Source organism: Megascapheus bottae, chromosome 2 (genome assembly GCF_031878675.1).
Source record: "Megascapheus bottae isolate mThoBot1 chromosome 2, mThoBot2.hap1, whole genome shotgun sequence".
Taxonomy (NCBI): domain Eukaryota; kingdom Metazoa; phylum Chordata; class Mammalia; order Rodentia; family Geomyidae; genus Megascapheus; species Megascapheus bottae.
Window position 1 is genome coordinate 49,262,766 of NC_143510.1, and position 25,464 is coordinate 49,288,229.

The following is a 25,464-nucleotide window of genomic DNA, read 5'->3' on the forward strand; positions in this document are numbered from 1 at the left end:
TTCCTGTCTGGGAAAAATGGGGGAGGGGAGTGTACAGCATGTGGAACCGGTGTTGCTGCGGGATGCTGGGAGTTAAATGACGCGAGCTGGCACTTAGCTTGCTGATGTGGCCCAGATTTCCTATTCTAGGTGTACAACTGGGTTCCACTGGAGAAAGTACAGGGAATTGGGAAGTAGAGCCACCATCACACTGGGACCTTTACACAGGAAAATGGAACAACGTTGGAGGGAAAGAAGCATGTACACACACAGGTGTGGCTATAGATGTGGGCCTGAGTGCTGGCCCTTAACTTTTTCCCTCAGGGTTGGTACTCAACTCTGAACCATAGATCCACTTCCAGCTTTTTGGTGGGTAATTGGAGATAAGAAACTAAAGCACTTTTCTGCCAGGGCTGGCTTAGAACTGAGATCCTCACATCTTAGCCTTAGAATCACAGGTGTGAGATACTGGCACTGAGCTTTGATGTGTGCAGTTATATATCGAGCCTATGAAGACATCTAGGTGTGTAGGCACACAGAACTGTACCCACACCACAGGACGCCACAGTTACACACAAGTGACCCTCTGTTCTACAGAAACACATAAAATAAGTGGGCAGGAAGGTGAGTAGGGGCCAGATACAGATACTGGCCGCTGGGCTGCAGAGGCCCTTTGGAATGGGATGGGGAGGGGCCAGAAGTGTGTACTAGTTTCTATGGAAACGTGGTATGTTGTTGGGGCATGGCCAGGGAAAACAGTAAGTCAGGTCCATTCCAGGGCCAGATTGCTCAAGAATGGAGCAGATCCTCTCTGGGGCAGCTGGTCTGGGGGATGGAGAGTGTCAGGGAGTTTCTCTCTGGGTTTAGTAGCCTGTGGGTTGCAATGTTGGTCCCCCTCTTCCCTTTTCTCTTCCTGTTTGGCCTCCCTTCAGACGGGGGGGGGGGGGGGGGGGGGGCTCTTTCTCGGGTTCCCCAGCCTGCTCCAGGAAGCCTTTCCTGACCAGCTGCGCGTAATCTCTGTGAGATATCTTCCAGAGATGTCTCCAAGAGGTGTCCAGGCTCCTCGCGTTCCCTGCTGCGCTCTCTGTGTCCTGAGGTGGGCCCTGTCTCGGGATATTTCTGCAGGCCATTCCTGCGTGGACCCAAGGTCTGGGCGGTGGCTGTGGGCGGCCTGGAGGAGGTCTCAAGGCTGCTCAGAGTGGCCTGGAGGCAAAGAAAGGTGGCCGGCGGCCAGCCCGGCCCCGCCCCTCTACCTGGGTGAGCCCAGCAGCCAGCGCCCTGCGCAGTATAAGGGGAGCAGTCTGCCAGGGGTCAGCGAGTTCGGGCTCCTCCTCCCCCGCCGCTGCTAGATCCTTCTGGGTCGGGCCAGGATGTCCATCCACTTGAGCTCTCAGATGTTCAGCTCGCGCTCTGCCGCCTTCCCGGGCCCCGGGCCCCAGGTGCGCCTGAGTTCAGGACGCCAGAGCGGCTTTGGGAGCAGCAGCCTCTATGGCCTGGGCGCCTCGCGGCCGCGCGTGGCCAGGCGCTCCGCCTATGGGGCCCCCGTGGGTGCCGGCATCCGTGAGGTTACCATCAATCAGAACCTGCTGGCTCCACTGCGGATGGACTTCGATCCCACCATCCAGCAAGTACGCCAGGAGGAGCGGGAGCAGATCAAGACCCTCAACAACAAGTTCGCCTCCTTCATAGACAAGGTGAGCCAGGCAGGAGGACCCAGCCCGGCAGCCCTAAGGAACCTGCCTGCGGGTGTCCACTGCGCGCCCCAGGAGGCCTGGCGTGCTTCTCTTCCCACCGGTATCGGGAGTGATAGGGCGCTGTAGCTTTCCAGCTGCCCACTAATTAACTGAGTCTGCTCTTTGGTCCCCTTCTGTCTGCAAGACCTCTCCTTTCCTCCACTTGCCCCATGGTCCCTCTCTTTGCTCCAGGAAGGTTTCCCAGGTTCTAGCTGGCTGCCCTGGCTGGCTGTTTCTAAGTTTTCTGAGGTTCTTGAACCAGGATCTTAGGCATCTGACTGGGAGATCCAGAAAGCAGGCCATCTTGTGGGCCTCTTTCCTCACAGGGGTAGGCTGTGAAGAGCCACGATTGGGGGGACATGGCCTTCCTACTGAAGAGCCATGGATTATAAGAGAGTGTGGCCACTGAAATCAATGCCTGGGAAGGGGAAGAAGGGGAGGAGGGGGTCTTCAGCCCCACCCACCTACTCCTGATTCTCCAGCCAGCCTTGGTAGTCCCAGGTGAAGTTACTGTGAGCCCCTAATGAAAGCCTAGTAGGGGACAGAGAGTGGGAATGAGTGGCCCCAGGGAAGAGTTGTCCCTATCTGTTCTAGCTACACACAAGTTCTCAGGAGCAGTGGTTGATTGGGGGGGGGGGGTGAGGAGAATCACACTTGACTTGTGGGTCTGGGAGAAGTGGGGCTAAGTGGAGCTGAATCCAGGAACTAAGGGAAGATAAAAAAGACTTAGAGAACAAAGATTGGCAAGTTCCCCTTTTCTTTGCCTGCCATTAGCTCCAATGGGGTTCTACCATAATATCCGTCTGCTAGGTTCTCTCTCTTCGGCTTAGTCAAAACTTTCCCTCTTTTTCCTCAATGCCTCTGTTCCCTTGTACTGCCTTTACTATTCAGTCTTATCCCGGCTTCAGGTACACCTGGAGCCTCCCTAGGTAGCCTCAGGCCCAGATTCCTACCTTTTGTGCAACCCAGGTCTGTAACCCTGTGATGCTGCTATTGAGTGGCTTGGCTTGCCTCGCACCCCGAGGCATGCTGGGTGCTTCCTAAGAGCCTGTTTGGGTCCCAGAGCCCAGCACAGAAAAGGTGCTTCTTTTATGTTGCACTGATTTTAGCACTTGATCCTCAGTCTCACTGGAGACAAAGGGAAGGAGAGAGGATACTAGAAGGAACAGATGTCCAGGCCATAAGGAAGGGACTGGCTCTGACATCCCCAGGCAGGCCTTGGGGGTGTACAGGGGCCCTCGTGTGGGGAAGGAAGGGAGGAAGAGAACTGAGTGGGGAACAAAGGCAGGTGGGAACCCCCACACATTAGTAGGCCAGGCTGATTTGCTCCTTGGCTCACATTTGTTTGCTTGAAACAGAGTCCTGGAGAAGAGAAATGGAACAAGTACAAGGCATTTTGGTCAGGGGACCAGGCAATGGGAGCATGGGAGACCGGGCAGCTCTCTTCTACCTAGCATGGTGGCATAGTCAGAGCCTCAGGAATTTCCTCCTCCATGTCCCTCCCAGGTGCGGTTCTTAGAACAGCAGAACAAGATGCTAGAGACCAAGTGGGCACTGCTACAGGAACAGAAGTCAACTAAGAGCAGTCGCCTCCCCAGCATCTTTGAGGCCCAGATTACTGGCCTTCGAGGACAGCTGGAGGCACTGCAGTTGGATGGGGGCCGCCTGGAGGTGGAACTGCGAAGCATGCAGGATGTGGTGGAAGACTTCAAGAATAAGTAAGCTCCCTAGTGCCAGGCTCAAGGATCCCTAGCCTGGGATAATCTGGGGACCCTGTGCAAGTCCCTGGCTCAGGGAGTCAGAGTGGGTAGCTGCTCTGCCCAGTAACTCCCAGGAAGGGGACAAAGAGGCAGTGTGGGGAGTAAGAAGCAAGGAGGGAGAACTTGTCCTGGCCAGTGATGGGCAGAGGTGCCAGGACTGAAGTCAGAGCAGAGCCAGGAAGGAGGCTGCAAGAAGGAGGGGGCCCTGCGGTCTCAGGACAGTTCTTTAAATGATTGCTGGGCTCTCTTTTCCTTTGTTCTTCCCATTGAGCAGAAATCAAAGCTGGAAGCTCAGGTGGGCCCCACCCTGACACACCTGCCAGTGGACATTGGGGACAGTGAGTTTGCTCTGTGCTCTGCCTGTAACTGTGTGACTAAGCAGAGACAGGTATACAGGCAGTGACTGGAAGAGAGCAAACAGGGCTTCTATGAAGTGTCCCCCCATCTGGTACCTCCCTAGAGCAAAAGTCAACAAATTAATCTACAACAGATGGAACTAGACAGGGTAACCACCCAGCCTCCTGCTGTCAGGGACTCACTGGTATGCCTGTGTGTACACCCCACACCCACCTCCCTCTATTCCAAGGCTCTCCGAGTCCCTTCTGGTGGACCCTGGCTGAGCTCCAGGCCTGGGTTGCAGGAGAGGCTGGCAGAGGAAACAGGAGTGGGGAGGAGATTTGGCACTGCTGCTCTGGAAACCCCAATCTGTGTATCCTCTGGGCCCAGCAAGGCAGCACAGAAGCAGGGCTGGACAGGGGGTCTCATACAAATCCCCATAGCTTCTGTAAGAATCTAAGAGCAACTTTGTGGCTGGGATACCCTAAGACTTGAAGGGTCCTGAAAGGGTTAGTCTGTGTGGGCAGCCTATTGCTTCAACACCCAGGCTCTGCCTGTTGCCTCCAGCCGCTCTTGGGCACTGCTGCGCTATCTCTCTTTTTTAAAATCTATTTCTGAGCATCCACATAAGCATGCTGTCAAGTCAGCGTGCCCTCTTCCTCTTTGCTACTTGCCATGGTCCTCCAAAACTCAAGAGCTGACTCTTGGAAGGAGGCAGGATTTGGAAGGAATGAGAGCTGAGCCATGCAGCTGGGGCCTGGTTCTTCTTCAACTCCAGAAGCTGACCCCACTGCACAGCCCAGCTTTACTCCTCCTGGGTGGGATTTAAGCATGAGCTGAATGGAGACTGTGGGGTCAGGACTCAAGTCTGGGCTTGTCCCTTATCATCTTAGTGACTTGGTACCTGGTTATTTTATTTCTCTGTGCCACCATTCCTACCTCTTGCAATCGCAATGCTGTCCTTACAGGATTGTGTTGAGGATGAAATGAGCTGGTGCACAGGAAGTACACAACAGTGCAGGCCCCAAAGCAGGCCCTAAGCAAGGTTCTTGTTTGCCTTGCCCTGCCCTGAGCGGATGCTGCCTTTGTCCTTTAGTTCACATGTATTACTTGTCAAAGTTTCCCACCTGTCTACAAGGGGCTTAGAGGCAAAGCTGTGCCTGCACCATGCCGCTTCTCTCCCCCCCCCCCCCCGCAGATATGAAGAGGAAATCAACCGTCGTACAGCTGCTGAGAATGAATTTGTGGTGTTGAAGAAGGTGAGGTGCACCCAGGATAGTGGGGTGTCTGAAAGCATATGGGACAGGAGACCATGTTTGGGTTTTTTTTGGGGGGGGCGGGCAAATCTGGCCTGGGCTACACAAAGAGGAGTGATAGACTACTAGAGAGAGAAATTTGCATAGCACAGCTTGGTGTGTGTGTGTCTGTGTGTCTGTGTGTGTGTCTGTGTGCGCGCGTGCGCGCGCCTTTGGGGATTGGTCAAGTGCTAGGTTTGAGACTTCTGGCTGCCCTGGATTACCAGTGGAGTCAGGAAGATATTGCTGGACTTGGGGATATGTCCAGATGCTTCACATCCAGCTCACAGCCTGGAGAACCAGAGATGAGTTCTCGCATGGCATGGAGAAGCCAGGTTTCTGGATAGGCCAGGGGGGTTTAGCCCAGAGGATTAGACAGGGCTGGCTCATTTGTTCCTATCATACATGAAATGTTCTCTGTGCTGAAAACCTGGTTTCCCTCTGCTCCCTCTTTCTCTAGGACGTGGATGCTGCCTACATAAACAAGGTAGAGCTGGAGGCTAAGGTGGACAGCCTAAATGATGAGATTAACTTCCTCAAGACTCTTAATGAGCAGGTGAGGACCTCAAGAAACACTCAGGTGGTCACTCCCATCCTGATGTGTGTTAGGGGAGGGGAGTCCTTTCTGGACTGGGAAATCCATGATTCACTCAGGGGTTGGGAAAAGCTGGAAGTAGCAGAAAGGTTGAGTGGATCAGGATCAGCCTCTGGGGAAATGTGGGATCTCTGCAGCATTTGTGAGGCAGGGCTGACAGGAGCCTGGAAGAAATCAGAGAGGCCCCCAGGCTGTGAGGGGCTTCAAAGGCAAACTAGCTGTAGTAGAGGGCAGAGAAGCCCAAGTTAGGAGATATGGGGTGTCTGAGAGAGTCTGGGGATGTAGCTACCCACTAAGCAGCTGCTCTTCTCTTTATGCTTCCCTTGTCACTCTTTCTCTTTGCATTCCTGGGCTTCCATTATTTTAAAATCCCTTAAGGGGATTTCACAACCTCCTTGGCCTTAGGCAGGAGATAGGATGGTAGTCATCTGGCAGAGGCTGGGGCTGGCTAAGTACACACCAGTTCTCAGTTCCTTCAGCCTGCCTCATCTTTGTATGAACCACCTAGCCTCCATCAGCCTTTCAGAGCAAATGCCTATGTGTACATGAATTTCAGGGGCCAGGTCCTCAGGGGTATTCACACGAACCCAGCTCAGCCCATGTCTTCCTATGCCTGGTGTAATCTATCTATCTATCTATCTATCTATCTATCTATCTATCTATCTATCTATCTATCTATCATCTATCTGTAAGATTTAAGTTTAAGTTAGGCTGATGAGAAGAGAACACCATATGGTATTCAGGCCGGAAGGAAACATTTATTCTGAACTGTGCCCCACCATGCATGATGGAGACACATAGTCAAAGGGTCATGGCCCTTACTTATGTAGGGGAGGAGCAGGGAGAAAGTGTGGCCAGGTGAGGGAGACATGTGGCCACAATGGATGAGGATGTGATGTCAGAGCCTGGGACCCTCCCACAGTCCCATGGGACGTATGACCGATGTGACCTCTGAGAAGGGGGAGGTGACTGCCTCCAGGTGTGCCAGCTTCCTAGGTAACTCAGATACTGAGCAGAGACTTAGCCAGGAAGGGGGGAAGGGGTCACTCCAGAACAGCCTTTCTGGGCCGACCTTACATTCTCTGTCTGTCTGTCCGCCAATCTGTTTGCCTGCCTTTATCTATTCTATCTCTCTTTTTCCTCTATCTATCTATCACCTCAGGTATCTATATACACATGCATATATATGTTACATCTGTGTAAGTTATATAGGACATCTGATTGCTTCCTTGTGGAAGTAGCATTGTAAAAGTAGTACATACTCATTGCCCAAGGCAGAACATTAAGTAAGGCATAAAACTGAAAAGAATGGTCTTGGAGATATAAACATAACTACATAGACACAAAATTGTAGGATGGGTTATATACTCTATAGGCATAATGTTATGTTATATAGATATGTATCTATATAACCCTCAGCTTAATTTTAATAATGTTCTAAAATCTAAGTGCCAGTGATTGTACATAGAGATTCCCTTCTTGAATATTTGTTTGTTAAACATGACATTTGAAATATGATGTAAAAATCAATGTTAATAAATTCTTTAATAAAAAACGTTTAAAAGAAAAAAACAAAACAAAAACATATATACTTACTGCTACCATCTTTGTAGTTATCTTTCCAGACTTTGTCTACTTAGAGTGATACATTTTTATAAAAATAATCATATCTCTTATGATGTTAACACTTCTCACTGACAAGCTTCCCTGCCCATCAGTATAGCCGCTTCCCCTGTTTTAAAGGTTGTAGAGAACCTCCCTTACAGCGTGGAGTATGGCTTGATTCTCCATGTCCACTCCCCCATCACACTGGAGCCTGAGCCCTGGGCCACCACACAGTACGCCTCCACCATTTCACCCCCTTTCATCCTACCAGACTGTCACTGGACATTCTGGGGGCAGAACTGTTCAGCATATGCTGGGTCTATGTTCTTCCTTGCCTGGCCACTCAAGCCACTCCAGTTTCCTTTCTCTTTTCCCTTCCTTGAGTGAGACCTCAGGGCAGGTATGGGCACAGAGGTGGATCATGGCCTATTCCCAGTGTTCTGTATGTCTTCTTTGTAGGAGTTGGCAGAGCTGCAGTCGCAGATCTCGGACACGTCCGTGGTGCTGTCCATGGACAACAGCCGCTCCCTGGACATGGACGGCATCATCGCTGAGGTCAAGGCCCAGTATGAGGAGATGGCTAACCGCAGCAGGGCTGAGGCCGAGCACATGTACCAGACCAAGGTATGTGGTCACTAGGATATTTTCCTTGTTCTTGCCAGAGTCCTCGGTGGGATCTTGCCTTCCTCCTAACCCAGTCTGGAGCTTTCAGAACCTGGTAGGCACTGGTGACTTAGGATCATTGAATTCTCTAGAACCCATGAAGAAGAGGATATGAAATCAGACCCCCAACTTGGGGGAGGTCCCAGCCTTGTTTCAGAAACAGGCAGAGGCAATGGACAGGCATTAGTAATTAAACTGGGGAGCCCTAAGTGGGAAATCCTAGCTACTTGGGAATCAGAGGTCAGGAGGATCATGGTTTCAGGCAAACATTTTTGGAGACCGCACCCCATCTCAACAGATAGCTGGGTGTGGTGGTGCATATCTGTCACCTTAGCTATGCAGAAAGTGTAAATAGGATCATATCCCAGGCCATAAATGTGAGACCCTATATTGAAAAATAAAGGGGCTGGAGGTGTGGCTCAAGAGGAAACACAAGTTTCTGAGTCCAAATCCCAATACTTCCAATATTAAAAAAACATACTTAAATTCAGCAAGACATAGTTTCAGTACCTATCACACCTGGAACACTTGCCTAGTGCTGAGTGATATTTCAAATATTCTATCTCTGTTGACTCATTTAATCCAAGAGCAGATCTATGAAGTGTGCAGTAATTATGACCACCATTTGAGAGACGAGGAAGCTAAGGCACAGAGAAATTAGATGGCCTAACTGCATCCAACTAGAGGATAGAAGAGCAGGGATTAGATCTTGAACTGAGGACCTCAACTCTGGAAACTCCATTGTGAAGCCTCTTTCATGGAAGCTGACAGCTGAGGACATGGTGATAAGGAACAAGAGGGGACACAGAGGTGGACCAGTGTCATTGAGCCCAAGCAGGAGTCCTCTGGGGTGCATGGATGAGAGCACAGACTCTCTGTTGCTGTCTACTTGCTCTGGGATCCTCTGGTTGGGGCACCCTTCCTCTGGACTCACTCTTTACATCTATGAACTGGGTGGGGCTGGGGGAGCTGATGGTAAACCTCCCAGACTTGCCGTAATTCCATAGCACTAGGGCAGTGTGAAGAGCTCCAAGGTTGATCTCTAGATCCGCACTATCCTAGTTAGGAAGGGACTAAACCCTGATCCATCCCTCTGCCTGGCAGTCTTCACTTGGAGTTGGACTGTGTCCTTCTGTGGAAACGAAGGTTGGGCAGGGCTTTCCTTGGATAGGGAGAGGTCCTGAAGTCATGGTTTGTGCTCCCTCCTCCCCCTGTGTCACTCTTGCAGCTTGAGACTCTCCAGGCCCAGGCTGGGAAGCATGGAGATGACCTTCGGAACACCCGCAACGAGATTGCAGACATGAACAGGGCCATCCAGAGGCTGCAGGCTGAGATTGACAGTCTGAAGAACCAGGTGGGAATGAGCCCCTCTCCCTGCACCTACCTTGCTCTATGGGAGCACAAGTGAGGCAGCCAACAAGGCCAAGTTCAGGGTGAGGCCTAGAGGCAGAGGGAGGAGGTGCCATACTACCCTCCTCAGGCTGAGGCTGGTGTAACTCCCATTTCCAGCTGCCTGGTGAGGCTTAGGGGGCCCGAATGTGCATGTCTGGAGTCTGACTTGAGACCAGAAGAAGAGTCCTGATTGAGTATAAAGTCTGCAGAAGGGTTCTCAGACTGAGGTCACACCACACTCACACAAAGTGTTCTACTTAGAGCTGGCTCTCTGGTAGTTTGGGACATTGGAGTGCACACAGCTCCTAGGGGCGATTGAAACCAGCAGAGACCTAGTATGTGGCTCAGGAGCCCCTTCCTAACTCTGATCACCTTTCCCATGATTTCCCACCCTCACTCTGAGAGGGCCACCCTGGACTACTTCCTGGATCCGGTCTGAGACATGCATGTTTATGCTTCAGGCCCTGTGTACTTGCTTTCTCTCCACCTGGAATGTAGTTCTCCCAGTTCCAGTGGTAGCTGTCCCTTTCCCATAGCTAGAGTTTAAAACAAAAGACCCTTTCTGGGTAATGGCTTCTTCAAACAGCCAGCCTCTATGTCAGCAGCCCATTGACAGTTGCCTGACGCGCCCACCCCTTTCTGGCATGTTGTTTTATTGTTAAGTTATACAGTACACAGCACACTGTCCCTCTCCCCTGCCAAAAGGGACAATGCCTTGAGAGCAGAATCTCTCCACCTGGCTCACCTGTCCTCTCTTCCAGCCCTTGACTCATGATAGGGGCTCAGGTCTCAGATATGAGACTGATGGAGACATTTTGCAGGGAGCTGGATTGCAGTGTACTGGTGGGGCACTGGTGAGGGTATTTCCAGATGAGATGGGGGATGGGACCCACACACATCCTCCCCTTGGGCTCTGAAGGCTTGTTTACACAAGGGTGAGGCTGCCTCCTGGCACGGATGAAGGGCCTGTGAGTCACCCCCTGAAGGGGGCCAGCCTTCAGGCCAGGAGGGAAGACTCAGAATAATGAATAATGTTTTTCCAACCTTGCAGCCTCCACCATATCCAACTCTGCTCTTACACGCACCCACAAACAGGACAGAGTTGGGCCCCAGAGGCAGGGTGCCTGTCATCGTTGAGGAGTCTGGGGAGAGGCTGGTAGTAGGCAGGAGAATAGTCTTAACTCAAGCAGCACAAAGCACCAAGGGGATAACCATGGGACGAGAGGCAGGATCCTCCGATGATGAGACAAAAGCACCTGAGGGCAGAGCGTGGCCGCAGGCCAAGAAGAAGCCCTGGATGAAGGGATGCAGATGTGTCTCTGAGCTGAATGAGAGGAGGTTCAGGATGAGATAGCTCCGAGTGGTAGGGGCATCCACCAGTTTTCTATCCTTGTGAAAAAAAATGCCTAAGAAAACCAGCACCAAGGGGGAAAGGTTGGTTTTGGCTCATGGTTTAAGAGATTTCAGAACATGGTTGCTAAGTGTCATTGCTTCCAGCCCAAGGGCAGGCAGAACATCATGGACAGAAACATGTGGTAAAGAAAAATGGCTTCCCTCTTTCAGCGAGGAAGCAAAAGAGAGAGAAGGGAATGAGATAGGGTACCCACATCTCCTTCAAGGACATACTTCCAATGTCCTAACTTCCTTCCATTAGGCCACACCTCCCAATAGTGCTGCTATTCGCTGGGAGCCAACCACATGGATTTTCAGGGGGAGGAGGGATTCAAGATCCAACTCATTAAGCATGGGAGTGGACCCAAAAGCAGGGGCCCTCTAATGCCAAGTAGTGTTTGGCAGTTGCTCAAGGCAGATGCCAGTCCATTAGAACCAGATTGTCCCTTCCCAAACTCATGGCCTGTGGGTCATCTAGGGTGATTAGCAGGGTCTCTGTTTTAAAAGGCAAGTTATTGGTCCTTGTCAGTGGCCTGGCATTTGGGAATTCAGCCAGGATCCCATGATCTTAGAACCTCTCCAGCTGAGAACCTGGTGACCAGGGATGTATAATCATAGTAGCATTTATTAATTGTAATCACCAAGTACCAGTGGCTCATGCCTGTAATCCCAGCTACTAAGGAGGCTGAGATCTAAGGCTCTTACCTCAAAGCAAGCCAGGGTAGGAAAAGTCTATGAGATACTTATCTACAATTAACTCTAAAAAGCTGGTAATAGAGCTGAAGCTCCCATGGTAGAGCACTAGCCTTAGACAAAAGAATTCTGGGACAGTGCCCAGGCCCAAGTTCAAGTCCCAGGACTGGCACAGGTGTGTATGCTCATGTGCGTGCACGTGTGCGTGCGCGCACACACACACACACACACACATCATGGTAGCATTTATTAAGAATTGCAATCATAGTGACATTTATTAAGCACTTAGTGCTAGCCACTATGCTAAAATTTCTGGCAATAGACCTGTAATTTAGGTACTGAGACCATCTTTTAGAGAAGAAGAGAGTTGGGCTTAGAAGGACTGACTGAGCCTAGGCCACCTAGCTAGTAAGTGGCAGACCAAATTGAAAGCTAGGCATTGCATCTCCAAATCCATGTATGTGTTTCACCCTGGGGCTTCCCTGGAGTGTGATGAAGGGCCGATGGAGCCACCTTAAGCTGCCCAGGTATGTGCCGTAGGGCGGGTCAGCAGGAAGGGAGTGCTGGCTGTGGGCCCTTTCCTCCAGCTCACAGCTTCCTGCTGCCCACAGCGTGCCAAGTTGGAGGCTGCCATTGCTGAGGCAGAGGAACGTGGGGAGCTGGCCCTCAAAGATGCTCGCGCCAAGCAAGAGGAGCTGGAGGGTGCCCTGCAGCGGGCCAAGCAGGACATGGCGCGGATGCTGCGTGAGTACCAGGAGCTGATGAATGTCAAGCTGGCGCTGGACATCGAGATTGCCACCTACCGCAAGCTGCTGGAGGGCGAGGAGAGCCGGTGAGAGTTGGTGGGGGGGCTAGGTTTAACATTCATCCATCCATCTACAAGTATTTCCTGAGTGTCCCTCTTCTGCAGGGCACAGGAGTAAGAGGTACGGTTGCACAGAGCTGATGCTTGCTGCTTAGCTCTCAACTAGACAATCCTCTGGAAGGAAAGGCCACAGGTTGTTATGAAGGGATATTAACAGGGGTATCTTTTGTTGGTATTGTGTTTTAGTGAACTCAGAATTTTGCTCAAGACTGGTACTCTGCCAGTTGAACCATACCTCCACTTTTTGCTTTTTTTTTTTTTAACTGAGATAAAAGTCTTATGGACTTTTCTTCCAGGCCTGGCTTTGAATCAGACTGAAGCCTTGTGAATAGCTTTGATGACAGACATGAGCCACCAGAACCTGGCTTTAGCAGCATTATCTTATTTGATCCTCAGTACATATGCACAGAAATAGGTGAGGGAATTTTGGTTCTACCATGTAAAGGGTGTGAAATCTGGAGTTCACTTTCATTTGTTGTAATCGAGGCCTATGGGTTCCTAATCCATGCATCCTTCCTGAGCCGAGGCTGCTTCTCACCTTATAACTAAACCAAGCCACATGGGACTGACTATGCTGGAAGAGGACCATTTCCTTTGTCCTCAGAGAAATTTACATATTTGCCTGCAAATCAGAAAGGAAACTGGATGAGTTAGTCCAGTAGGATATTGTACCTGAAAGACTCTGAGTCTTTCATGCAAGGGTGCTTCATCTATGTAGTTGGGGTTTGGTTTCCACATTGTTAGGGTGATTGATTCTTTCTGTCAACACAGGGCTTTAGAGTTGTGCCTAGGGGAGGTTAGGATCTGGGGAGGTGAGAAGCAATAGCGGGGGCAAAGGCTTGGGAGAGGACTTGTCATGCTTGTTAGAACTCAGCGTGGAGAGAGGTAACTAATGTGCAAGACATGTTTCTGCCCTCAGGGAGGGTACAAATCAATTGAGGAGACAAATTACCTACCAAGGAAGCACACAGAGACCAAGCACTTGTGTTTTAAAAGTATGAAATTTGTCAAAGAACCTTTTCTGAGTGGTTGGGGGAGAAGATGGAGGATGAAAAAAGCTGGGAAGGAGAGAGGAATAAAGGTGTCAGAGAATTGAGGCTAGAAGAATGAGGAGTCGCAACCAAAATGTCTCTCTTTGCGACATTCACTCCCATAGGCCTGGAGTTTCCCATTTCTTGGGAACCCATAACCTGAGCCTCTTTAATTCCTAGAAGTCAGGGGTAGTTTTATAGAAGGACTTGATCCAGCTTCCTCCTATGCGGTCATGAGGGGTCTAGAGCTCAGAGAGAGTAAGGCATGTGCCTCAATGTACAGCAAGTACATATCTCTCCTGAAAGCTTTTCCCAGTCTGCATGGGAAGTGACATTTCCATCCTAGTTCCTGGAGAGGAGACTGCCCTCCCTATCCCATGAGGGTGCAGAGGAGGACACTTAGTATTTATCCCTTACCCTGTAGTACTACCTGGAGCAGATTCAGGATTATGGTCCTGAAATGTAGGCAATCTAGAGGACCTTCTTTGAGAATATGAAGTTACAAAAATAAAATGAAGCACACTCAGAAAAGTAGCCACTTGGGAGAAAAAAAAAAGCTGGCATGCCTGAGGTTTTCAGAAGATGCCTATTTCCTTTGTCTTCCTTAGGTTGCTTACTTGTAAAATAAAGTACAATAATAAACACTTTGGAATACAGAAAGAGATCACACAAATCACTATAACTTGAATGTTTAGGTCTCTTCCTTGTGAATTTGTTAGCCATCAAACCAGAATTTTTATTTATTTTTTTTGCCAGTCCTGGGGACTAAGCACTGTCTTTGGGCTTTCCTCAAAGCTAGAGCTCTACCACTTGAGCCATAGCACCACTTCTGGCTTTTCTATGTATGTGGTACTGAGGAATCACACCCAGGTCCAGGTCTTCGTGCATTCTACGCAAGCACTCTACCACTAGGCCAGATTCCCGGCCCAGAAATTCTTATATAGAATTACTGCTTCACTAAACCCGGCTGTCACTCACAAATTCTAACAATTCCCAGCATTTGCAGAGATCATTTGAGTAAACATTCGGAAAGCTTCTGGAAAGTCTATCTTTGGCTCCCTTCTGAGTGAGAGTTGGGCTCTCTTCTCCAGGCTCTCCCTTTTGCAGAAGGAACAGATTCCCTAGGGCTTGGTGACAATGGAACTGAGTCACCGAATAAACACACCCAGCTACTTCAGAAAAGACTTCTAATTTCCACCGTAATACCTGTTTCATCCCTACATGTTGCCAAAAGCTACTCCACCTACTGCCCCTCCTCAGTCTTAGCTAGATTCTCATTCAGTCAGTCAACAATTCATGAATTATTTCAACACCTATTAAATACTATTAGTTCCAGGCCTCATGCCAGGCAGCTGGAGACACAGGAATCAGTAGGCAACAGCCCACCTCTTAGCATCTTATGGTGTGATGAGAGAAAGCGGATTGTGACAGATGATAAGTACAGCTACCACTTGCCAAATCCTGGGTGTGCAGGACTTGTGGGTGAGCTATACTATCTAACCAACACAAGCCTAATATCTCAAATAATATACCCCCTTCTCAAAATCCAGCTGAATGGTGGTGGCTCCCATCTGTTAGCCTAGCTCGTGAGGAAGATGAGATCTGAGGGTTGAGATTCAAAACCAGCCTTGACAGGTTACGAGTTTCTCTCTCCCTCTCTCTCTCTCTCTCTCTCTCTCTCTCTCTCTCTCTCTCTCTCTCTTTGTGATGGTCCTGGTCTTGAACTCAGGGCACTATCCCTGAGCTTTTTTTGTTCAAGGCTAGTGTTCTACCACTTGAACCATAGCTCCAGTTCTGGCTTTTTGGGTAGTTAATTGGAAATAAAAATCTCATGGTCTTTCTGCCTAGGCTGGCTTTGAACTTAAATTCTCAGATCTCAGTTTCCTTAGGAGCTAGGATTACAGATGTGAGCCACTGACACTCAGTATCCAGGCGATTCTTATCTCCAGTTAGTCAGCAAATGGCTAGAAGTTGAGCTATGGCTTAGGTGGTAGAGTACCAGACTTCAGCAAAAAGGGTAAGAGATGTCTCTTGAGTCTTGACTTCAAATGTCAATACTTGTACACACACACACACACACACACACACACACACACACACACACACACACACCATTTTCCATCCAATGTATAAGTGAGAAACAGCCCTGGGATGGCCCAGGGGGTCATATGGCCAGGAGATAAAAGGATCTAATGGAATCCTACCTGCCCTCACTCATTTTCCCACATTTTATAACCTTACTGAAGGCAGGCTGGAGGTATGGGACAAGAAGAAAGGGATGAGGACCTCCCTGGAAGGAGGTGGGTAGGAGTGATTATCACCAGCACTGAAGCAGGAGCTTTAATCTACCTGTCTTTTGTCCCTAGGCTGGTGGAAGATGGAGCAGGAGCTGTGAACATTTGTAAGTTCTTATCCCCCATCCTGTGCTAAGCAGATGAGGCCAGGTGTCGAGGGTGGCAGACTAATTTGGGGGCTTTGCTTGTGGGGTCAGGGTCTCCTTTCTTTCCACAGTGCTGGCAGGTTCCCTGGAGCTCAGGTCCAGCTCTGAGGTCCAGGGCAGCAGTATAAGAAGGCGCAGGGTGATAGGGGGAGGGAGGGCTTCTGTCAGAGGCTTCTTTTGGACTGGTTGGTGGGGGAGTCAGGGATGGCAGGCAGAAGTGAGGGAGAGGGGCAGGCGTATGAAGTGGATGGGATGGGGGAAGGTCTCACACCAATAGAGCCTCTTCTTTTCTCTCCCAGCTATGGTGAATTCCATCGGGGGCAGCGGCAGAGGGCTGGTCATCGGAGGAACCATGGGAAGCAATGCCCTGGGCTTCTCAAGCAGCGGGGGTCCGGGGGCCCTGAAGGCTTACTCCATCAGAACCACATCTGCCACGCGCAGGAGCACTCACAACTGAGCTGTGGGTGTGCGGAGACCCCTCTCCCTCTGCCCTCATCATAGCAGGCTCATTACCTTCCCATCTCTGTCCTCAGACAGAAAAGCTGCCTGAAACTTGTATACAAACAGCTTTAATAAAGAGCCCCTCGGAAGCTTGGGGTGCCTATGCAATGCCTGGCATCCTGGCTGGTCCTAGCACTGTTTATAGAAGCAAAGGAAAGCACAGCCAGCAAGTGAGTCGTAAAGCCCTCCTTTGCCCAGGTTGGCAAGGGCTGCTTATACCACATTTTTTCTTGTAGTGTGAAGGCCACACTTTGGGTGTCCCAACCAACCTTCTTTTATGTCACTCATGGGGCTTGAACTCAGGGCCTGGCTACTGTCCCTGAGCTCTTCAGCTCAAGGCTAATGCTCTACCACTTTGAGCCACAGCACCCCACTTCCAGTTTTCTGGTGGTTAACTGGAGATAAGAATCTCCTGGACTTTCATGCCCAGGCTGGCTTTGAATCTTGATCCTCAGATCTCAGCCTCCTGAATAGCTAGGATTACAGGTGTGAGCCACCATGCCTGGCTTCCAGCCAACTTTTATACCATTTTTCTGAGGCCTTTCTGGGTACTGGGTTTTCCAGGCTCTGTATCTGAGGCAGTGAAGGAGGGCTGAGTATATATGGGAAGGTATCTCAGATTGTAGGTCCTTGTAGGGCCCTGTTCAGTGCCTAGGAACAGGCTGGACTCTGTCTGGATCCGGTGGTGGGGAGTGGGGTATGGGGGTGAAGGGGAGGTGTCACAATGTGATTCCTGGGTTTACCTTATGGTGGGGGGGGACATCCAAGTGACAGGGTCTCCAGCATGGGGGTTTGTGTGTTTGATAGTATGAGCACATCTGGTGAATATTGGGGGGGAGGGGGTCATCTTTATATCTAAGGTCCCCAGGGAAAGGGAGGTTGGTGATGTTGTTGGCATGTGTATGAGTGGTGGTGGTAAGGAGGAGAGCATCCTGGTCTTAGAGGTCAATATTAGAGTTTATGTATTTGACACCATGGGCCAAGGAGCTGGAGCTGAGATCACTGTATCCCAGGAATGAGGTCAGGTGATCTAGGCTTTTCCTCTCCTAACTAGAGTCCCTGCCAAGCCCTGAATCTCCTTCTAGTCTGTGTGTCAGGGTTTGGGAGCTGCAACACATCCCCTCTGCCTTTCAGGATGTAGCAAGGGCAGGATACCCAGGGATAGCCCTTCCCCCAGGTCTAAAACAGTTCTGGGCTGGCAAGAGTTGGGCTGGCAAGAGGTAGGCAAGGCCAGAGGGAAGGGATCAGAACACACACCATATATGACCATGAGCTTTATTGGAAACAAGACCAGGCAGAAGGGAGGAGCAGAAGCCCAGGTAACCAGAACTTTGGCCTTTTGGAGAGCAAAAGACAGACTTTCACCGCCATCTCGGGGTTGGGAAGGTGGAGAGTGTAAAGCCACAGGGCTTGGGACCAGTCTATCCCTTCCAAGCTAGAGGGGCCCAAGCCCCCTGGGAATGGGTCTTTGCCCAAAGCAGCAAGAAAAGGAGTCATTTACACACTTAGGAGTGAGAGAGCCCTGCCAGATTTATGGTCCAGGAGCCCAACTGTGGAAGAGATGGAGGGACAAGTGCCAATAGGCATGAGATGGCAGTGAGGCCATGTAGCTCTTCTTCCTCAAGTTCAGGGAGCCTTTAGGGCCACAGGAACACAACAGAGGCAGGAATTGGGGTTCATAGAGTAGCCAAAGTGGGGAGACTGGGTTGTGGGGGGTGGCAGGGTTATGGGGTGGCATTATGCGAACCGCACAGAACGGCCACTGCCACAGCCCTGTCCGCAGGGCGCGCACATGCCCGTGCTCACTGCCAGGTTCCCGCTGCACGGGGCACTGCACACGCTGCCAGTCACGGGCCTGGAGCCAGACACGCACAGGTCACCACACACGACCCCGCCCCGGGAGCTGCTGACACCTGCAGGAAGAAGACAAGTCTTAGCCCCACAGAGATGGTCACTGATGGCCAGTACCTGGAAGCCAAAGCCACCTAGTCTTGCTCAGGGCTTCTTCCCTCTGCCTCGAATCCCTCTTCCCTTCCCTGTACACTTTCCTGCAGTCTTAACAGCCCAGGCCCACCCTAGGCAGCAATGGCAACTTAAGTTATCATCATCACTGCCTCCTGCATTTTAGCCTCTGCAAATCATGGCCACCAGCTGGTCCCCTGGTTTGTAGACTACATTGTATTGGAATCTAATCATTCCTCCTTATGGCCTATGGCTGTCACAACTTTCACATTACAAGGAGAGAACTGAGCAGTTGACATAAAGACTATATGACCCACAAGCATTAACTATTCATTATTTCACTCTTTAGGAAAAGTTTGTCCTTGGGAACCCAGAGCTCTTATTTCAGAAGTCACAGTGGATTTTACTTACAGACATTCACGGCACCAACACCCTCACACAACCTGGGGAAAAACAAAGAAACCGTCATCAGTTGGGCTGGGCAGTGCTGAGAAGGTCTTTTCACTGGCAAATTCCCCTCTAAATGATGTCGATGCAAACCAGATGCAAACAACATGCAAATGTGCTCCTGGCTCTTGAAGCACCTCCTCTTCCTTGAGAGTGAAGAGCCTCACCTGTGCTCCTCGCCCTCCAGCAGGCGCCTGTAGGTGGCGATCTCGATGTCCAGGCCCAGCTTGGAGTTCATCACCTCCTGGTACTCCTTCAGCAGGCAGGCCATGTCCTGCTTGGCCTTCTGCAGGGCGCCCTCCAACTCGGCCAGCTTGGAGCGGGCATCATTGAGAGCTGCCTCACCCTGCTGTTCAGACTGGGACACAGCAGCCTCCAGTTTGGTGTTCTGGAAGGAAGGGGAGGGTTACTGAAGGCCCTCGGCTTCATGGTCAGAGTCAGAGGCCTTGGTATCAGGACAGGGCTTCCAGGAAAGCTACATTCCTGGAAATGTTAGCCCAGTGCTGTCTCTTTTGGACATTTCCTGTAACAATCCAGATTCTTGGCTTCAGAGAATCTAACCATAGTAGACCTGAATTTCCTTCTGGCTAAGCTGTCTCTCTTGGCTCTGGTTTGCTCTGTCCTTGTGTTTTCTGGTTGACTGCAGTCCCTTCCCTGGCTCACCCCAGTTCCTTGCACGTGGCCTGCTGTATTCTTTTACTAGCTTCATTGATGTCTGAGTGTGTGATTGTTGATGTAGAACGCAGAACCAGAATGGTCCATGGCTCACTCTGATCTCATGGCCTGCGATAGCAGCCCAGCTCTTCTGAACCTCAAACCAAAGCTAATTCCTCTAACCCTGAGCCCTGGGGACCAGGAAATAACCTCAGTAGTTTTCCTCATCATGCTCCCCCTTCTCTTTTCAGACAGAATGAGAGTATTTCCCATCGCAAGGCTCATGCTTGCTGTTTGCTCCATCTTCCCACACACTGACAAAGAACAGAAATCCTTCCGCTGCTTGCTGACTCCAATCTCTTCCTGCACTAAGCAGAACACAGAGGCCCCATACCTGGCACTTGGCATTCTCAATCTCAGCTGTCAGCCTCTGGATGATGCGGTTCAGCTCATTCATCTCCTCCCTGGTGCGGCGCAGGGTCTCCCCATGACGGACCACGGTGGCCTTGATCTCCTCGCACTGGGGAGGACACGGGAGCCCATGAGGTCCAGGGTGGACAGTGCTCAGCCTGTGCCACCAGACACACATGGCAGCCCTGGCCTGAACCCCGCCTGAGAGCTGCCCCCCTTCTTCCCCCGCCCACCTCTTCTACTGGGCACCTGCTCCCTCTCACTGTCTGCAGGGAAGCTTCCTGGACCAGTTACCTTGCTGCGGTACCAGGACTCAGCCTCAGCCCTGCTGCGGGTGGCGATGTCATCGTACTGAGCCTTGATCTCGGCCACGATGCAGTCCATGTTGAGTTCCCGGCTGTTGTCCATCTTGACGATGACTGAGGTGTCTGAGATGTGGGCGTGGAGGACGCGGATCTCCTGCAGGAGGAGGTGGGCGAGTGGAGGTGCTTGTTAATGTAGAGCCCAACCATGGACAGTGCATCATTTTGTGGTCTATGTCTGGCCCTTTCCCCTCTTCTTCCTCCCCCCCTCCTCCCCCCCCAGTAAACACACATCCTCTCCTCTCAGCCCTGAGACATCTCAGTGCCCCTTGGGCCTTGAATCCCAGGACTGAGAGGAGGAGGGAGATAGAGTTCGTGTGTAAGGCCAGCTGCCTGATTTCACTCCAGACCTGCAGCTTGATCTTAGGGTCCAGGACCAGGTTTTACCAAGGTGTGCTGGTTGTTACTATAGTAACCAGACACCAGACATTCTGGCTTCCCTACGTATGCTCTTTCATTTCCTGAGAACCTACCTCGTGTCTTTCAACTGCTCTACATCCCACTCCACCATGGGATTCACAAACCAAACAGTGATCTCTCCTCCTAAGAGTTAGCACATCCTCTTTGCCACCCTCTACTCTGTGGCCCCTCACCTCCTCATAGAGTCTCCTCAGGAAGTCGAGCTCCTGGATCAGTGCCTCTGAGTTGGCCTCCATGTCAGACTTGCGCAGGTAGGCACAGTCCACGTCCTAAAAGGGGAAGATAGGTTGGACATCTCACTAAGAGGCAACCCACATTGTCATTTCTCCCCCTGAGTGTGTAGAAGCCATTATATAGGCAAACCTTCCTGGAAACCCTCCTTAGATGGTCATCCATGAGCCTGGTGTCATGGTGTAAGCAATGCTTATTATGTAGCTGGTTGGGACAGGAGCAGGCATGGGAAGGGAGGAGAATCCTGGGGTTTCTAAGCCCTTCCTTGAGTACCACTGGGGTGATCCCCCTAAACTTATACCTGACCCTATCCCCTCAATTCAAGATTGGGTGAAAAATAGGCCCTTCCCTTCCTTCCTTCCCTCTCCCTCCCGCCCCACACTACCGCCCAGCACTGGAATTTGGATTCAGGGCCTCACACTTGCTAGAATGGGGCTCCACCATCATTTCCCAGTGGTGGCATCCAGAGGGCACACCCTGTTCCTGGCATTAGTGTACCTCATCTAGATATCGAGGGTCCAGTCTGTCATTCTCTGCCAGGCACAGATCTGAAAGGTGGACAGCTACTGTCCCTATGAATGGGGGAAGACACTGCCCTGCTTGAGGCTGGCAGTGGACTTGGATGCCAGCAGCCACCCAGGGAGCTTGCACCTGGGGACAGGGCCAGGTGCAGTGTGGGCAGTGTGAGTCTGAATTGCCAGGCGCCCCCTGTTGCCTCTGCCCTAAGTTCTGATTGGAGGATGAGTAATTGGAGGTCACTCACCTTCTTTAAGGCCACAAATTCATTCTCAGCTGTGGCCCTTAGAGCCACTTCCTCTTCATATCTGGGGACAAAAAATATAAGGCTTAGATTTAGAGAGAAAAAAAGAAAAGATTAAGGCTCAGACAAACACCTCAGATAGTCATAGAACTCAACAGCATGGAGTGGAGGGGACCTTACCAGCCTGTCCCCTGGGCAGAAACCAACAAGTCCTCTGAAGTACTTCCTGACCTCTAGGGTTCTCACCGATGATCTTATCAACAGCCTCGTGTGTGTGTGTGTGTGTGTGTGTGTGTGTGTGTGTGTGTGTGCGTGTGTGTTAGGGTTCTGCCCTGGTTCTGGTACCTATCCTTTCCCTTCCTTACTTTCTTACCTTTTCTCCACTCGGGCCCTAACATAGTACCCAAGACCAAGAGATGCTCAACGGACATGTGATGACTAATGAGATAAATATATGATAAAGTAGCTGGAGCATCTCAAAATTTCTACAGTCTTTAAACTCAAGGCCCAGAAAAGAAATTCTTTCCTGCCCCAGAGAGGCACACTGTCCGGGAAGTTCCTCCTAAGCTCTACCCAAATCTATCGGGCAGTAACTACAAACTTCTTCCCCATGGCACTCACTTCTTCTTGTAGCCCTCCATCACCTCCTGCACATTGTTGAGCTCTGCGGCCAGTCTCCCACTGTCGGCCTCCACAGCCTCAGCCTCCCTTCTCAGGGTCTCGATGTAGCCCTCGAACAGAGGCTCCAAGTTGCTCTCGCAGCACTTGCGGTTCTGGTAGAACTGCCACTTGGTCTCCAGCAGCTTGTTCTGCTGCTCCAGGAAGCGCACCTGGGATGGGAGAGGGAGCAAGTCTGTGGGAGAAGCCAACATCCTTCATCCCGCTCATTGAACATGCAGGAGTAGCAGTAGGGAGTGTCATAGCCCAGTGGGCAGATGGCCCCAGTGCATCCTGGGTGAGGGTGCCCTGAGCAAGCTCTTGGTTCATAATGGCTTGTTCAGGCCTGAATGAGGGTCTGCTGGGTGGGTGTGGATGAGAAGAGGGAGAGAGTGGAGGGTGTGCTCATCATCAGCCTTGGAAACAGGACTGCAGAGCAGTGTGGCTGAGTGGTCAGGGTGGGAAGGGCTTCGTAGCTAGGAGGACAGACAGATAAGGCTCTGGCCAAGCTGGACACCTGTGGTCTGGAGAGGCTTTGAGTGAGATGAAGTCCTTTGGGGCCTACATTTGTGTCAGACACTGTCATAGATCTCTGGTGTGACTCGAGAGGCTGAGATCTGAGGACCATGGCTGCCAGTCAGCCTGGACAGCCCCCATCCCCAATTAACCACCTAAAAGGCTGAGGTGACGCTGTAGCTCAAGTGGTAGGGCTTCGGAAAAGCAAACAAAAACACCACGCCAAAGGAGAGGGTCCAGGCCCTGAGTACACACACACACATACACACACACACACACAAACACACACACACACACACACCATGGGAGGGAAGGGAACACTAGAGAAACACTAAAGACATTCGCATACAGTGAGACTTTTCTCCACCTGTTTTTGCAGGACAGAAACATCCAGGAAAGAATAACATTTTCTCCTCAGAATTTTCAGTGCTATTTAATTATCATGGGGCAGGGACTAACTAAACTCATCATAAAACAGCACTTCCCATTTTACCTTTTTCTTTCTTTCTTTCTTTCTTTCTTTCTTTCTTTCTTTCTTTCTTTCTTTCTTTGTCATTTGTGGGGCTTGAACTCAGGGCCTGGGCACAGTCCTTGGACACTTTTTGCTCAAGGCTAGCACCGGGCCACTTAAGCCACAGTGACACTCGTGGCTTTTTCTGTATTTGTTATACTGAGGAATGGAATCCAGGGCTTCGTGCATGCTAGGCAAGCACTCTACCACTAGGCTACACTCCCCGCCCCCCCCCCCTTTTTTTTTTTTTGTCGTTTGTGGAGCTTGAACTCTGGGCCCGGGCACTGTCCCTGAGCTCTTCAGCTGAAGGCTAGCGCCCTGCCCCTGGAGCCACAGCCCCACTTCCATCCTTTAATGCATTTCTATGGAGACTACCTTGAGGTTTCCTGTCTTCTCCCCTCCCTTGGCCCCACATCTCCTGCCAGGACACCCAGGCTCAGGTGTGGCCCGCTCCGGGACACCCACCTTGTCGATGAAGGCCGCAAACCTGCTGTTGAGACCCTTGATCTGCTCCTTCTCCTCATGCTTCACGCCCTGCGCGCTGGGGTCGATCTCCAGGTTGAGGGGCGTCAGGAGGCTCTCGTTGACGGACACGGTGGTGATGCATGGGGGGCTGGGCCCGCAGACGCCCCCTGAGCGGTAGCCGAAGCTGCGTCCGTAGGAGCCGGAGCGGGAGCCCCCGCAGACGCTGCGGCTGCCGAAGCCCCCCGTGAGGCCGCGGTAGCAGGAGATGCCTCGGTAGGGGGCGGCGGTGATGCAGCAGCGGCCAGGCCGGGGCCCGCAGGCCGAGGCGCAGCTGAAGGCGCGGGTCCCGCTGGGGGCACCGAGTCGGGAGGAGAAGCAGGTCATGGTTGGCGATGAGGACGGGATAGACTGGACCCCAAAGCCTGCGGTGGTGCCTTATATGTCCCCCCCCACCTCCCGCCCCACCCCGGGGTCCGGGGAGGGAGTTCGCCGCCCAGGCGTTTACGAGCTTGGAGGGCTCGGCCCCGGTGCGCCTGGCGGAGTCCCGGAATCAAAGCGGGCCGGGCTGCCCTGATCGCCCCCATAAAACAGCGTTCGCCTCCCGCCCTGGCTTTATGGGGCCTGGTCAGCTGCCCGGGCCGCGAGCTGCAGGGCGGGCAGGCGGGACGCACGCAGCCCTCCGCGGGGCTCCGCCTGGGGACCCGGCCCGCCGCACCCGGCTGCGGGGCCGCGAGCCTAGACCTGGGCCTGCCGAGGGCGGGGCCGTGTGTCCTGGGGGACCCGGCCTCCGAGTCACAGGTGCCCCGACCTTGGAGCAGAGGCTCCACCGGAAGAAGGGATAATCACGGCACCTATTGGAGACTCCTTGTAAGGATCTAATGAGAGAATGGACCCCTTTGCAGCCTTTAGGCTCCACTTAGCGCTTACTAAGAGCTCCATACATGTTTGCTTGTTTATTTATTTGCTCTGGGTATTCCACTGCAATGAATCTGTCACTCCTCCTGTGTCCCCTCTGGGCCCACACTTTCTCTTTTCTCCTTCTGGGAATTCTGCTTCTACTTCGTCTCTTAGGAAGGTCTTCTCCCTCTTCCCTGCCCCCCACACCCACCCCGCACACCTCACCATTACTTCTATTCACTCTCGCACAAAGATGAGGGCAGGAGAGGGACTTACTTTGATGGGGTGCCAACGGTATGCCTAGTGCTGTGCAGAAGGCTGGCTTGTTTTCAAAATTAGCATACATTCGTTATGCTAAGACAAGAGAGGGATTTTCATTGAGATTTCTACACAGGTATACAGTATATTTCAACCAACCCCCTCTCTGTAATTCTCCATTACTACCACTCGCTTTTCTAATACAGTCTCAACAGATTTCATTGTTTTAATGTCATACTTGCCTTTAACAACCTATTTGGATCATATTCATTCTCTTTCACCCCTGTTAATTCAACCTCAGCTCCATAGTATTCATTCTTGACAATAGAACTTTCTCTTTTCCTCCTCCCAAGCCCCTGTAGAGCAATAGCTTTCATTGTTCTCTCTGTCTGCCTCTCTGTCTGTCAGTGTCTGTGTCTCTGTGTGCTGTACTGGAATTTGAACTCAAGACTGGTACTTTACCACTTGAACCCAAGCTCCACTTCTGAGGTTTTGGTAGATGACTGGAGATACAAGTCCCAAGATTTTCCTGCTGACTTTATACCAAGATTCTTAGATCTCAGCCTCCTGAGTAGCGAGGATTACAGGAATACTACAGACACCTTGCTCCTTGAAGTTCTTTATGGTGTTTTT

General features: G+C 51.4%; 2 protein-coding genes across 2 annotated transcripts; one reads left to right on the forward strand and one right to left on the reverse strand.

The window, feature by feature from the left end:
* Positions 1-1,274: 1,274 nt before the first annotated feature.
* On the forward strand, positions 1,275-16,405 carry Krt7 (keratin 7). Its single transcript, XM_090326071.1, has 9 exons — positions 1,275-1,673; positions 3,219-3,430; positions 5,007-5,067; positions 5,564-5,659; positions 7,763-7,927; positions 9,195-9,320; positions 12,055-12,275; positions 15,706-15,740; positions 16,079-16,405. The coding sequence occupies exons 1-9, from the start codon at positions 1,350-1,352 to the stop codon at positions 16,234-16,236; spliced, it is 1,398 nt and encodes a 465-aa protein (XP_090182197.1). The 5' UTR covers positions 1,275-1,349; the 3' UTR covers positions 16,237-16,405.
* A 1,529-nt stretch (positions 16,406-17,934) lies between these two features.
* On the reverse strand, positions 17,935-24,450 carry LOC150066865 (keratin, type II microfibrillar, component 7C-like). Its single transcript, XM_090326079.1, has 9 exons — positions 23,677-24,450; positions 22,149-22,357; positions 21,531-21,591; positions 20,710-20,805; positions 20,049-20,213; positions 19,738-19,863; positions 18,857-19,077; positions 18,654-18,685; positions 17,935-18,193 (listed from the first exon to the last, which is right to left on the reverse strand). Exons 1-9 carry the CDS (start codon positions 24,058-24,060, stop codon positions 18,018-18,020), a joined length of 1,470 nt encoding a protein of 489 aa, XP_090182205.1. The 5' UTR covers positions 24,061-24,450; the 3' UTR covers positions 17,935-18,017.
* Between the last annotated feature and the right edge of the window lie 1,014 nt (positions 24,451-25,464).

Bases quoted from the DNA above. Each gene is read 5' to 3' on its own strand.
- Krt7 (XM_090326071.1), top strand. From the start codon at position 1,350: ATGTCCATCCACTTGAGCTCTCAGATGTTCAGCTCGCGCTCTGCCGCC. The intron at 5,660-7,762 runs GTGAGGACCTCA...TCTTCTTTGTAG, and splicing joins TCAAGACTCTTAATGAGCAG to GAGTTGGCAGAGCTGCAGTC. The intron at 12,276-15,705 runs GTGAGAGTTGGT...TTTTGTCCCTAG, and splicing joins CTGGAGGGCGAGGAGAGCCG to GCTGGTGGAAGATGGAGCAG.
- LOC150066865 (XM_090326079.1), bottom strand. From the start codon at position 24,060: ATGACCTGCTTCTCCTCCCGACTCGGTGCCCCCAGCGGGACCCGCGCC. The intron at 20,214-20,709 runs GTGAGGGGCCAC...CTCCTCCTGCAG, and splicing joins TGAGGAGACTCTATGAGGAG to GAGATCCGCGTCCTCCACGC. The intron at 18,194-18,653 runs GTAAGTAAAATC...TTCTTCCTGCAG, and splicing joins TGTTGGTGCCGTGAATGTCT to GTGTCAGCAGCTCCCGGGGC.